The 13,845-nt window shown below is 42.3% G+C and overlaps 1 protein-coding gene across 3 annotated transcripts in view; it reads left to right on the top strand.

Moving 5' to 3' along the window:
* Nucleotides 1-13,845, top strand: part of TTC7B (tetratricopeptide repeat domain 7B) — a 189,856-nt gene that overhangs the window by 142,254 nt on the left and 33,757 nt on the right. For all 3 annotated transcript variants that reach the window (XM_069736715.1, XM_069736734.1, XM_069736725.1), the window contains exons 4-8: nucleotides 532-662; nucleotides 5,331-5,452; nucleotides 13,210-13,288; nucleotides 13,403-13,575; nucleotides 13,658-13,721. In XM_069736715.1, coding sequence (XP_069592816.1) covers nucleotides 532-662; nucleotides 5,331-5,452; nucleotides 13,210-13,288; nucleotides 13,403-13,575; nucleotides 13,658-13,721 — 569 coding nt within the window. The remainder of the gene's footprint in view (nucleotides 1-531; nucleotides 663-5,330; nucleotides 5,453-13,209; nucleotides 13,289-13,402; nucleotides 13,576-13,657; nucleotides 13,722-13,845) is intronic.

Raw genomic sequence — 13,845 nt, 5'->3', positions numbered from 1 at the left:
CCAAACGCTACATACTTACCTACCGCTGTCTGTCCCCGGCGCTGGGCTTCTCTGCTCTGGCTGTGAGCGCCGGGCAGCCGGAAAGCAGAGCGGTGACATCACCGCTCTGCTTTCCGGCCGCTGTGCTCACTCACAGCCAGAGCAGAGAAGCAGAGCGCCGAGGACAGACAGCGGTAGGTAAGTATGTAGCGTTTGTTTTTTTACTTTTAGGATGGTAACCAGGGTAAACATCAGGTTACTAAGCGCGGCCCTGCGCTTAGTAACCCGATGTTTACCCTGGTTACCGGGGACCTCGGGATCGTTGGTCGCTGGAGAGCTGTCTGTGTGACAGCTCTCCAGCGACCAAACCGACGCTGCAGCGATCCGGATCGTTGTCGGTATCGCTGCAGCGTCGCTATGTGTGACGGGGCCTTAACGCATCTGTGATTTCTGCTGCTGATTTCACGATATAAGTTGTGGGGGGAAGGGGGACGAGCAAAATAACAACCTTCAACGAGCTCCGACTACCTTTATATGTTGTGTTAATTTTAGGTCTTTGTCTAGAAAAGCTGCCATATTCCTCCTCCACCAACAGTCTTCACGTGGATCGGGACCAAGATATCATCACATGCTACGAGAAGTCTGGAGACATCGCCTTACTGTACCTGCAGGAGGTGGAGCGGGTGAGCACTCACTGAGGGCTATGAAGCCTTCATCCTGCGGACCTCCAGCCAATGGAGAACCACAGTACCCAGCATGCTCTTGGAGCCTCCTGCTGTCAAGGCAGGACAGGGATGTTGACAGGGATGACGATGGGACTTTTAGTTTGCAACAATCAAGAGGTCCATAGGTTGAAGTCCTCTGCTCTAGTGCAGTAACAAGATCATTGGATAACTCTCTTGAGGCCTTGTATGGCGGGGGTGGGGAGGTGGATAACAGATAACAATAGCTTGCTTTGATCCACAGCAAATAGAGATAAGGGGCCCCCATGGACAATCAATAGATGCTTATTATTTCTCATTTGCCATTCACCAGTAGATACAAGCAGCTATGGGGGAATTAATAAATGATGGAACCCCCGCTCTGTCTATATGTGGGAATTCTCCTTCACTATTGATTAATAATGAGAGTGGAAATGAGAATTGGCTCTTCTGAGACCGAAGAGTGTTGATTAGATATGACCGGCACGAGGGGCCAGGGATGCAGGCACAGCAGGAAGCTTGACAATATCAGAGTTTCTGGACCAATGACTAGTGGATGAAAAGGAATTTTACTGTAAATATGTATGTTAATGTATACAGTGGGGAAAAAAAGTACGGTATTTGGTCAGCCACCAAGTGTGCAAGTTCTCCCACTTAAAGAGATGAGAGAGGCCTGTAATTGACATCATAGGTAGACCACAACTATGAGAGTCACAATGAGAAAACAAATCCAGAAAATCACCTTGCCTGATTTGGCAAAATGTATTTTGCAAATTATGGTGGAAAATAAGTATTTGGTCATTAACAAAAGTTCATCTCAATATTTTGCTATATATCCTTTGTTGGCAATGACAGTGGTCAAACGTTTTCTGGAACTCTTCACAAGGTTGGCACACACTGTTGGTGGTATGTTGGCCCATTCCTCCATGCAGATCTCCTCTAGAGCAGTGCTGTTTTGGGCCTGTCTTTGGGCAACAGGGACTTTCAACTCCCTCCAAAGGTTTTCTATGAGATTGAGATCTGGAGACTGGTTAGGCCACTCCAGGACGTTCATATGCTTCTTACAAAGCCACTCATTCGTTGCCCTGGCTGTGTGCTTGGGATCATTGTCATGCTGAAAGACCCATCCACGTTTCATCTTCATTACTTTTGCTGATGGAAGGAGGTTTGCACTCAAAATCTCACGATACATGGTCCCATTCATTCTTTCATGTACAGGGATCAGTCATCCTGGTCCCTTTGCAAAGAAACAGCCCCAAAGCATCATGTTGCCACCCCCATGCTTCACAGTAGGTATGGCGTTCTTTGGATGCAACTCAGCATTCTGTCTCCTCCAAACACGACCAGTTTTCTTTCTTCCAAAGAGTTCTACTTTGGTTTCATCAGGCCATATGGCATTCTCCCAATACTCTTCTGGATAATTCATATGCTTTCTAGCAAACTTCAGACGGGCCCGGGCATGTACTGGCTTAAGCAGAGGAACATGTCTGGCACTGCAGGCTCTGAGGGTATGTAAACACGTTGCGGATTCGTGTGTGGATTTTTCCACTTGGATTCTGAGAAATCTGCAGGTAAAACGCCCTGCGTTTTACTTGCAGAATTACCGTGGTTTTCACATGCGTTTTTACACCTGCGGATTAAATTATGGAGCAGGTGTAAAATGCTGCGGAATCCGAACAAATAATTGACATACTGCGGAAAATAAACCGCAGCGTTTCTGCTCTGTATTTTCTGCAGCTTGTGCACTGCAGATTTTGTTTTCCATACATTTACATGGTACTATACAACGCATGGAAAACTGCTGCAAATCCACAATGGATCCACAGCCAAATCCGCTGCAAATCCGCAACGTGTGCACATACCCCGAGTCCCTGGCGGCGTAGTGTGTTACTGATAGTAGCCTTTGTTACAGTGGTCCCAGCTCTGTGCAGGTCTTTCACTAGGTCCCACAACCCCCCACCCCCGTGTGGTTCTGGAATTTGTGCTCACCGTTCTTGTGATCATTTTGACCCCATGGGGTGAGATCTTGCGTGGAGCTCCAGATCGAGGGAGATTGTCAGTGGTCTTGTATGTCTTCCATTTTCTTATTATTGCTCCCACAGTTGATTTCATCACACCAAGCTGCTTGTCTATTGCAGATTCAGTAATTAATTTTGTTTCTGGTGTCCTTCGACTGCTCTTTGGTCTTCACCATAGTGGAGTTTGGAGTGTGAGTGTTGGAGGTTGTGGACAGGTGTATTTTATACTGATAACAATTTCAAACAGGTGTCCTTACTACAGGTAATGAGTGGAGGACAGAGGAGTCTCTTAAAGAAGAAGTTACAGGTCTGTGAGAGCCAGAAATATTGCATGTTTTAGGTGACCAAATACTTACTTTCCCCCATAATTTGCAAAATATAAATTGCCAAATCAGACAAGGTGATTTTCTGGATTTGTTTTTTCAATTTTGACTCTCATAGTTGTGGTCTAACTATGATGTCAATTACAGGCCTCTCTCATCTTTTTAAGGGCAGTCTCACACGTCCAGATAATTCCGGTACTGGAAAAATCGGTACCGGAATTATCTGTGTCCATGTGCCAGTGCGTTTCTGTGGCACATCAGTGTGGCACACGTGCGGCACACGTGTGCCGGCCGTGTGCCCACTGGGTACCACACGCACCGTTAAGTTTAGCGCTGTCCCCGGCAGATCCAGGTCATCACCCACCTCCCAACTCCTGTGCACCCCCGAACACTGACATGTCTCCGTGTTTGGCACACGGAGACACGGTCCACAAAAAATCAATGACATCTGAACAGATGCATTGATTTTTATGTGTCTACGTGTGTCAGTGGCTCCGGTACGTGAGGAAACTGTCACCTCACGTACCGGAGCCACTGACGTGTGAAACCGGCCTAGGAAGGAGAGCTTGCACAATTGGTGGCTGACTAAATACTTTTTTTCCCACTGTATAAATACATACAATTATGTGAAAAGTGTTTGCTCCTTCCTGATTTCCTATTCTTTTGCATGTTTGTCACACTTAAATGTTTCAGATCACCAAAGAAATTTAAATATTAAACAAAGATAACACAAGTAAACGTAAACACAAAATGCAGTTTTTATATAAGTCTTTATTCTTAAGGGAAAAAATGCAAACCTAAAGGGCCTTGTGTAAAAAAAACAAAAAAAAACAAAAAAAAAAACCTACCCACCTCCTCTTAAAACATAAAGTAACTGTGGTTTATCACATCTTTGGGGAGCTGAGTTCACATTCCGTAGCCACACAAAGGCCTGATTGCTGCCACACCTGTTCTCAATCAAGAAATCACTTAAATAGGACCTGCCTGACAAAGTGAAGTAGACCACAAGATCCTCAAAAGCTACAAATCATGCCACGATCCTAAAAAAAATTCTGGAACATATGAGAAACGAAGTAATTAAGATTTATCAGTCTGGTAAAGATTATAAAGCCATTTTTAAAGCTGTCGGACTCCAGCAAACCACACTGAGAACCATAATCCACAAATGGCGAAAACATGGAACAGTGGTGAACCGTCCTAGGAGTGGCCAGCTGACCAAAATTAACCCAAGAGCGCAGCAATGACTCCAAAAGGTCACAAAATACCCCACAACAACATCCAAAGAACTGCAGGCGTCACTTGCCACAGTTATGGTCAGTGTTCATGACTTCACCATAAGAAAGAGACTGGGCAAAATTGGCCTGCATGGCAGAGTTCCAAGACGAAAACCACTGCTGAGCAATAAGAACATAAAAGCTTGTCTCCGTTTTGCCAGAAAAGATCTTGTTGATCCCCAAGACTTTTGGGAGAATACTCTGTGGACTGACGAGACAAAAGTTTTTGGAAGGTGAATGTTCCATTACATCTGGCATAGAAGTAACAACATTTCAGAAAAGGAACATCATGCCAACAGTAAAATGTGGTTGGTAGTGTGAAGGTTTGGAGCTGTTTTGCTGCTTCAGGACTTGGAAGACTTACCTGTGGTAAATGGAACCATGAATTCTGCTGTCTACCAAAAATCCTGAAGGAGAATGTCCTGCCATTTGTTCATGACCTCAAGCTGAAATGCACTTTTACAACAGACAATGATCCAAAACACACCAGCAAGTTCACCTCTGAATGGCTTAAGAAAAACAAAAGTAAGACTTTGGAGTGGCCTAGTCAAAGTCCTGACTTTAATCCGATTGAGATGCTGTGGCATGACATTGGAAAGGTGGTTCATGCTCAGAAACCCTCCGGTGTGGCTGAATTACAACAATTCTTCAAAGATGAGTGGACAGAATTCCTCCAGAGCATTGTAAAAGACTCATTGCCAGTTATCACAGACGCTTGATTGCAGTTGTTACTGCGAAGGGCGGCCCAACCAGTTATTAGGTTTAGGGGCAATCACTTTATCATACAGGGCCCTGTAGGTTTGGATCTCTTTTTCCCTTAATAGTAAAGACCTTTATTTAAAAACTGCATTTCGTGTTACTTGTGTTATCTTTGTTAATATTTACATTTGTTTAATCTGAAACATTTAAGCGTAACAAACATGCAATAGAATAGGAAATCAGGAAGGGGGCAAAAACACATACACACACATATATATATATATATATATATATATATATATATATATAATCATATACATATTCTTCCCACATCAGGTGCAAGCAGCAAATATTCAGAACCGGAGTCCGAAGCCAGGACCAGCAGCCCCAGACCAGGAGATGAGCTTCTTCTTGGAGAATGGGCTGCAGCGGGCACATGTCCTGTACTTCAAGAATGGGTGAGTGGTGTTTGCGGCCAACACTGGCACTGTATATAGGTGACGGCTCCTATACTGTGTGTGGAGGCACTTAATTTTGTTTATTTTTTTGTGTCTTGTGGATATTTTATTACTTTTTCTGTATGTCTATAATGTTCCGCTGCAGGATAAACTTTCATGAAGATGAACAGTATGTATACCGCTAATAAGTGTTCCTCGCATAGAGACCCCCCCAGACTGGTGTATGTGACCACGTTAACCTGTTCCAGTAAACCCCTCTCATCTGTAGGATTCAGACTCGATGACGTGTTTCCTGCTTTGTAATTTCATCCTCAGAAAAAAATGAATAGACAACGATTTGTCTGTATTCATTTTCCACAACTTCAAACCTTGGAGATGATTATTCCACCTTTTTCTTATAATTCTGCAATATTTTTTTTTTCTCAGGCCATAGGGATTCGCCTCTTCCTGTCACCCCTTGCTGATTCTGTGCACACAGCAGATCTTGTACTGTGCACACGCTGAACCAGCAGTAGTCTGCAAAGTCTTGAAGCCTGAGAGGAAATAAAAAAAAATAAAAAAAGGTTTTGCCTTGGCTGTAACTAAAGTAGAATTTTTCGGGATATAGCTCAGGATCAATGTGAAGGATGTAAAGCTCAGGATTTAGGTAGTGATGTTCACTGGATTGTTCCCTTTAATGTGCAATTCTACCCCTTTAATAAAAGGGCTATATATCACTGCTCTTTCACTACTGATTCAGTGATTGCACCCTATTATGGGGGATTGTATGCCACCATTAAGTCCTATAACATTGCATTCATATACCGTGGTGTCCTGGCTCTTGTCTCACTCCAAGTTTTGAAATTGAGGATGTTGATTTCCTTTTCACCATATTTTCAGCCTCTGCTGATTTGTTTGATGTGGTACTGATTCTCCTCAATGCTGCAGCAACTGTCATGTTTGCTCTGGGGTTGCCATGGTAGCAACAAACTAAGGGTCAGGTCACAATTGTCAGATTTTGATAGAATCTCGAACATGCGGACATGGCCGAACTCTCTACAGCTACACTCGAGTGCCCTCTTTTGTCATGAATCCTATTTTATGAGTATCATGAAGCCCATAAAGACTCGGTAGGTACTGCCATGGAAACCCCCAAGCAAGCACGAGATTGAGTTCACTGCCGTGATAAAGGCTGCTCCTCACCTGTTCCACTCTGACTGTTCAGAAATTCGCGACATCACAGATTTCTTGCTGCAGTTGAGCTGCTTTATCCATTGTATTAGAGGCAGCACAATTTTTCAATGTTTAATGAAGTCCAGAAATCCGGTTTCTGAAAATGTAGATGGAAGATCTGTTAATATTAGAAATGAGACCTGCAAGAAATAAAATGCTTTCTCAGGTGAGGCCCCTGCAGAGTGGCACATCGCAGCAGACAGACACTCCGCTTTGCACCGCTGATCGGTGACATTACATAGTCTGTGACTGCCCTTTATATTTACATATTCCCACAATGCCGCGTTGCTCATCCTGGGCCTCCTGATGCAGGTGCCCCAGCACAGTGCTCCATTGTAGTGTTATCTAATCCACACCGTGATATTAGTGCTGAGCAGCAGACTGCACTGACCTCCAAGAATAATGATTGTCTTCTCCCAGAAGACATGAGCAAAATCGATGTTATCATTAGTTGGAAACAATTATCGTTCTGTTAATCGATATCAAGTTATGACCTCCCGCTACCACCATTACTCTGTCAACGGAAGTCACTAAGACATCACTACTGTATACCGAATGTGTCTCCCAGCATATCCCCGGAAAGGACACTGATCTAAAATGATGTTGTCTCCGAATGCAAGACTTTCTTTTAGTTTATTATCTTCGTTATATTTGTTAATACGTCTGCTATAGTACTGCTCCTATGTACAAGAATATACGGTAACTACTATAATACTGCCTCTATGTACAAGAATAGAACTACTATAATACTGCCTCTATGTACAAGAATAGAACTACTATAATACTGCCTCTATGTACAAGAATAGAACTACTATGATACTGCTCCTATGTACAAGACTATAACTACTATAATACTGCCCCCTATGTACAAGAATATACAGTTAGGTCCATATATATTTGGACAGAGACAACATTTTTCTAATTTTGGTTATAGACATTACCACAATGAATTTTAAACAAAACCATTCAGATGCAGTTGAAGTACAGACTTTCAGCTTTCATTTGAGGGTATCCACATTAAAATTGGATGAAGGGTTTAGGAGTTTCAGCTCCTTAACATGTGCCACCCCTGTTTTTAAAGGGACCTAAAGTAATTGGACAGATTCAATAATTTTAAATAAAATGTTCATTTTTAGTACTTGGTTGAAAACCCTTTGTTGGCAATGACTGCCTGAAGTCTTGAACTCATGGACATCACCAGACGCTGTGTTTCCTCCTTTTTGATGCTCTGCCAGGCCTTCACTGCGGTGGTTTCCAGTTGCTGTTTGTTTGTGGGCCTTTCTGTCTCAAGTTTAGTCTTTAACAAGTGAAATGCATGCTCAATTGGGTTGAGATCAGGTGACTCACTTGGCCATTCAAGAATATTCCACTTCTTTGCTTTAATAAACTCCTGGGTTGCTTTGGCTTTGTTTTGGGTCATTGTCCATCTGTAGTATGAAACGACGACCAATCAGTTGCATGCTGCATTTGGCTGGATCTGAGCACACAGTATGTCTCTGAATACCTCAGAATTCATTCGGCTGCTTCTGTCCTGTGTCACATCATCAATAAACACTAGTGACCCAGTGCCACTGGCAGCCATGCATGCCCAAGCCATCACACTGCCTCCGCCGTGTTTTACAGATGATGGGGTATGCTATGGATCATGAGCTGTACCACGCCATCGCCATACTTTTCTCTTTCCATCATTCTGGTAGAGGTTGATCTTTGTTTCATCTGTCCAAAGAATGTTCTTTCAGAACTGTGCTGGCTTTTTTAGATGTTTTTTTAGCAAAGTCCAGTCTAAAGTTTTTATTCTTGATGCTTATGACTGACTTGCACCATGCAGTGAACCCTCTGTATTTACTTTCATGCAGTCTTCTCTTTATGGTAGATTTGGATATTGATACGCCGACCTCCTGGAGAGTGTTGTTCACTTGGTTGGCTGTTGTGAAGGGGTTTCTCTTCATCCTGGAGATTATTCTGCGATCATCCACCACTGTTGTCTTCTGTGGGCGCGCAGGTCTTTTTGCATTGATGAGTTCACCAGTGCTTTCTTTCTTTCTCAGGATGTACCAAATTGTAGATTTTGCCACTCCTAATATTGTAGCAATTTCTCGGATGGGTTTTTTCTGTTTTCGCAGCTTAAGGATGGCTTGTTTCACCTGCATGGAGAGCTCCTTTGACCGCATGTTTACTTCACAGCAAAACCTTCCAAAGGCAAGCAGCACACCTCAAATCAACTCCAGGCCTTTTATCTGCTTAATTGAGAATGACATAACGAAGGGATTGCCCACACCTGTCCATGAAATAGCCTTGGAGTCAATTGTCCAATTACTTTTGGTCCCTTTAAAAACAGGGTGGCACATGTTAAGGAGCTGAAACTCCTAAACCCTTCATCCAATTTTAATGTGGATACCCTTAAATGAAAGCTAAAAGTCTCAACTTCAACTGCATCTAAATTGTTTTGCTTAAAATTCATTGTGGTAATGTCTATAACCAAAATTAAAAAAATGTTGTCTCTGTCCAAATATATATGGACCTAACTGTACCTACTATAATACTGCTCCAATGTACAAGAATATAATTACTATAATACTGCTCCTGTATACAAGAATATAACTCCTATAATACAGCTCCTATGTACAGGTATATAACTACTATAATACTGCCCCAATGTACAGGAATATAACTACTATAATTCTGCCCCTATGTTCAAGAATAATACTGCTCCTATGTACAGGAATTTAACTACTATAATACTGCTCCTATGTACAAGAATATAACTGCTATAATACTGCTATGTACAGGAATATAACTACTATAATACTGCTATGTACAAGAATATAATTACAATAATTCTGCCCCTATGTACAAGAATATAGCTACTATAATACTGCCCCCTATGTACAAGAATATAACTTCTATAATACTGCTCCTATGTACAAGAATATAACTGCTATAATACTGCTCCTATGTACAAGAATATAACTACTATAATAATGCTCCAATTTACAAGAATATAACTCCTATAATACAGCTCCTATGTACAAGAATATAACTTCTATAATACTGCTCCTATGTACAAGAATATAACTTCTATAATACTGCTCCTATTTACAAGAATATAACTGCTATAATACTGCTCCGATGTACAAGAATATAACTACTATAATACTGCTCCAATGTACAAGAATATAACTCCTATAATACAGCTCCTATGTACAAGAATATAACTACTGTAATACTGCCCCTATGTACAAGAATATAATTACTATAATACTGCTCCTATGTACAAGAATATAACTACTGTAATACTGCTCCTATGTACAAGAATATAATTACTATAATACAGCTCCTATGTACAAGAATATAACTTCTATAATACTGCTCCTATTTACAAGAATATAACTCCTATAATACAGCTCCTATGTACAAGAATATAACTACTGTAATACTGCTCCTATGTACAAGAATATAACTACTGTAATACTGCCCCTATGTACAAGAATATAATTACTATAATACTGCTCCTATGTACAAGAATATAACTACTGTAATACTGCTCCTATGTACAAGAATATAATTACTATAATACAGCTCCTATGTACAAGAATATAACTACTATAATACTGCTCCTATGTACAAGAATATAACTTCTATAATACTGCTCCTATGTACAAGAATATAACTGCTATAATACTGCTCCTATGTACAATAATATAACTCCTATAATACAGCTCCTATGTACAAGAATATAACTACTGTAATACTGCCCCTATGTACAAGAATATAACTTCTATAATACTGCTCCTATGTACAAGAATATAACTGCTATAATACTGCTCCTATGTACAAGAATATAACTCCTATAATACTGCTCCTATGTACAAGAATATAACTACTGTAATACTGCCCCTATGTACAAGAATATAACTTCTATAATACTGCTCCTATGTACAAGAATATAATTACTATAATACTGCTCCTATGTACAAGAATATAACTACTGTAATACTGCTCCTATGTACAAGAATATACCTACTATAATACTGCTCCTATGTGCAAGAATATAACTCCTATAATACAGCTCCTATGTACAGGAATATAACTACTACAATACTGCCCCCTATGTACAAGAATATAACTGCTATAATACTGCTACGTACAGGAATATAACTACTATAATACTACCCCTTATGTACAAGAATATAACTGCTATAATACTGCTATGTACAAGAATATAACGACTATAATACTGCTCATATGTACAAGAATATAATTACAGTAATACTGCCTCTATGTATTGGAAAATAACTGCTAGAATACTGCTCTATGGTCGGTAATGTTTATACACATGCATATAGATTGTCGTCCTTGTATATGGTTGTTGTGATTTGTTGTCCTCAGGGCAGGTGTAGGTCATTTATAACTCTTGGAGGTCATGTGAGTTTGGGGGTTAGGAAACACGGTTTTACTTTTTGAGGTTACATAAGTCGGATTATTACTAGAACCTCTGATTAGTGGGCAAGTAACGTTACGTTGGGCCAGGCGTGGTCTCGTAGTGACCTCCACTTAGGGATCTGTTGGCTGCTGACTGATGAACTCCAGCACTGCTGCTTGACTTCTGGGGACCTTATAGTCAAACTTTTCATTGCTTCCCTGTATTCCAGTGATAACAGGATGTTAGGGAATTGCACTTCATGCATTTATCCTATGTGTCCTTTATTCTAGCGGCTCTTCAGGTTTTATAACTGCCTGGGTGACTTTGTGTGGACGCTTCAGATTAGAAGTTCATTCCGGGTCTCAATCCTATTAAATCGACCTGTTATGTGATTATTGCACTGAGGCTGAGCTGGAGATCAGTGTGTGTGGTGATGTGCTCGTGGTGTCTGATGGCGGCACTATACTTCACCACCCTAAGGGCACGATTGCTTATTTATCAATTCGTGTTTGCAATTTTGCAGTTTTTAATTTTAGATCCCCCAGCAGTACAAAGTATTTCAGTAGAGAAGTGATATGATTTTATAAAAAGTCACAGACTAGAATTTACATAATAAAAGGAGCAGGGTCCCAAGCAGCACAGAGTGTTTCAGGAGAGTAGTAAACTGATCTTGTGGAACATTACAGACTGGTAATACCATAGTGGAAGAAGTAGAGTACTCAGCAGCACAGAGTATTACAGGAAAGATGTGTGTTGTTCTGGTTGAAGCCTGCATAGTAGAGGGAGCAGGGTCCTCCAGCACCACATAGTATTTCAGAAATGGTTCCCAGTTGCTTAATTTGCCCAGTCCCTTCTCTCGGTGTTGAACTTGCGCTGGAGAAGTGCTGCGAACCCAGGGATGTTGTGTTGGATTATCCTATAATTGCCCTGTAGGGGGTATTTAAGGGATAAAATAAAGTCGATTTCCTTTTGATCCCTGGAGTCCTTTGTAAAACCCTAGGAGGCCCTAAGTACAGCACAAACAACCTTGATCAGCTGCCAAGTCGTAGTGGGCCGCTTCTCAGGTGACATCTCCTTGAGTTCAGCATCAGACGTCTTTATAAAGCCTCCGGTGAAGGCGTTGACAGATCTGCTGTGGCCGGACCTGTCCCGCTGCCAGTTCACTATGCAGAATTAATTAGAAGGATTAGCGAGTTGCTGCGCCCGTTGGAGACTGTTCCAGTGCCATGTTCTGGCTGCACGGGGTCAACGCCAAGCGCCAGACCTGTGAGTCCTGCCCTGCACCCACGTGCCCATCACTGAAATATTAATATAATACACCAGCCTGTGGGAAAAATAGTTATGGGGCTCGGCTGTTCCAGGCTTTTATCCTTCTTCTCAATACTGGGCAGAAATTCTTGTCTTGTTACAATGTGTCAGCGCAGGAAATAGCAGTTCATCTGGGGAGATTTGTTTTGCTGTCATCAGTTACTGGAGAACGGCCTACAGACTGACCACAAACGGAACGATAAGGCGTGCTTCTATAAAACACCATAGCGCAGATTTTCTACCACCACAGATCTGATCCGTGGAAAGTGAATACAATTGTTGCTGCGGCGATGGCGTTAATGCTACATTGCTATTTGTGGCGCAGTAATAAGACGCACGGCTTGTTAGGCTGCAGAGCTGCCCAGGGGACTCTGCGCAGAACTTGTTTTGCCCTTGATGATTACACTTTACTACTTCATTAGTGTCGCCCCCAGGAGCGAGACTCTGTGAACTCCACAAGCGCCATGAAAATCCGCCATGTCTCGCTGCTCAGCTTCGTCAGAGGTGTACAGAAGTTAATGTGCTGCCAAGTAAACGCCATAAACCATGAATTGTCTGTAAATGATTGCAGCCGTTTATATTAGATGCAGGCGATCGCACGGGAGATAGCAGAGAATTAAAATCTATAGCGAATGTAGGGGCTCCCTCCAGGTCACAGGCATGCAGCAATAATGTGCCAGGAAAAGTCTTCACCCCCTCCTGGAGCATAGGAATACATTCATGACTGGTGCAGAGAACAGAAGCCTGTCCTGCAGAGCTGACCATCTAATCCAGAGGTTTAGGACAGAGTTCATGGTGTCTGTTCTTCATCCAGGAACCTGACTCGGGGAGTGGGCCAATTCCGGGAGATCCTGAGAGCTGTAGAGACCAGGACCACACAGAACCTACGGATGGTGAGTGTGCTATGCAGGACATTGCTAAGCACGGGTCCTGAATGCTAGTCACACCTAGATAAATGGAGGTCATTCAGTGGTGACTGTCTTGTCTTTTTACTTTCTCTGTATCAGACGATCGCCCGGCAGCTGGCTGAGATTCTGCTCCGGGGGATGTGCGAGCAAAGTTACTGGAACCCACTGGAAGATCCCCCAAACCAGTCACCCCTGGATGACCCCCTCCGACAGGGTCTGAACATAAAAAGCTATGCATTAAGCCGGAGGCCGCGGGTCTATTCAGGGGAGAAGTGAGTATTCCCATTCTGTTCTGTGTAGATATTTTGCATTTTGGTGTTTTTGCTTTGATTTAAGATTTCATTTATTTTCTAGCATTTTCTGTCCTCAAGAAAACACAGAAGAGGCGCTGCTCCTGCTGCTGATCAGTGAGTCCATGGTGAGAGTCCCCGTTACACAATGTACGACACTGACAGTGGGGGCCAGTATATGAAGCACGTTCCCCTATCTGCAGCCCTAGGCTACTGCCATCAGTGCTATTGATCCGAGTGGAGTGGCTGGGA

This window comes from Ranitomeya imitator, chromosome 1 (assembly GCF_032444005.1).
Source record: "Ranitomeya imitator isolate aRanImi1 chromosome 1, aRanImi1.pri, whole genome shotgun sequence".
Taxonomy (NCBI): Eukaryota; Metazoa; Chordata; class Amphibia; order Anura; family Dendrobatidae; genus Ranitomeya; species Ranitomeya imitator.
Note: the sequence above shows the minus strand (reverse complement) of the source record. Positions and strands in the feature narration are given on the sequence as shown.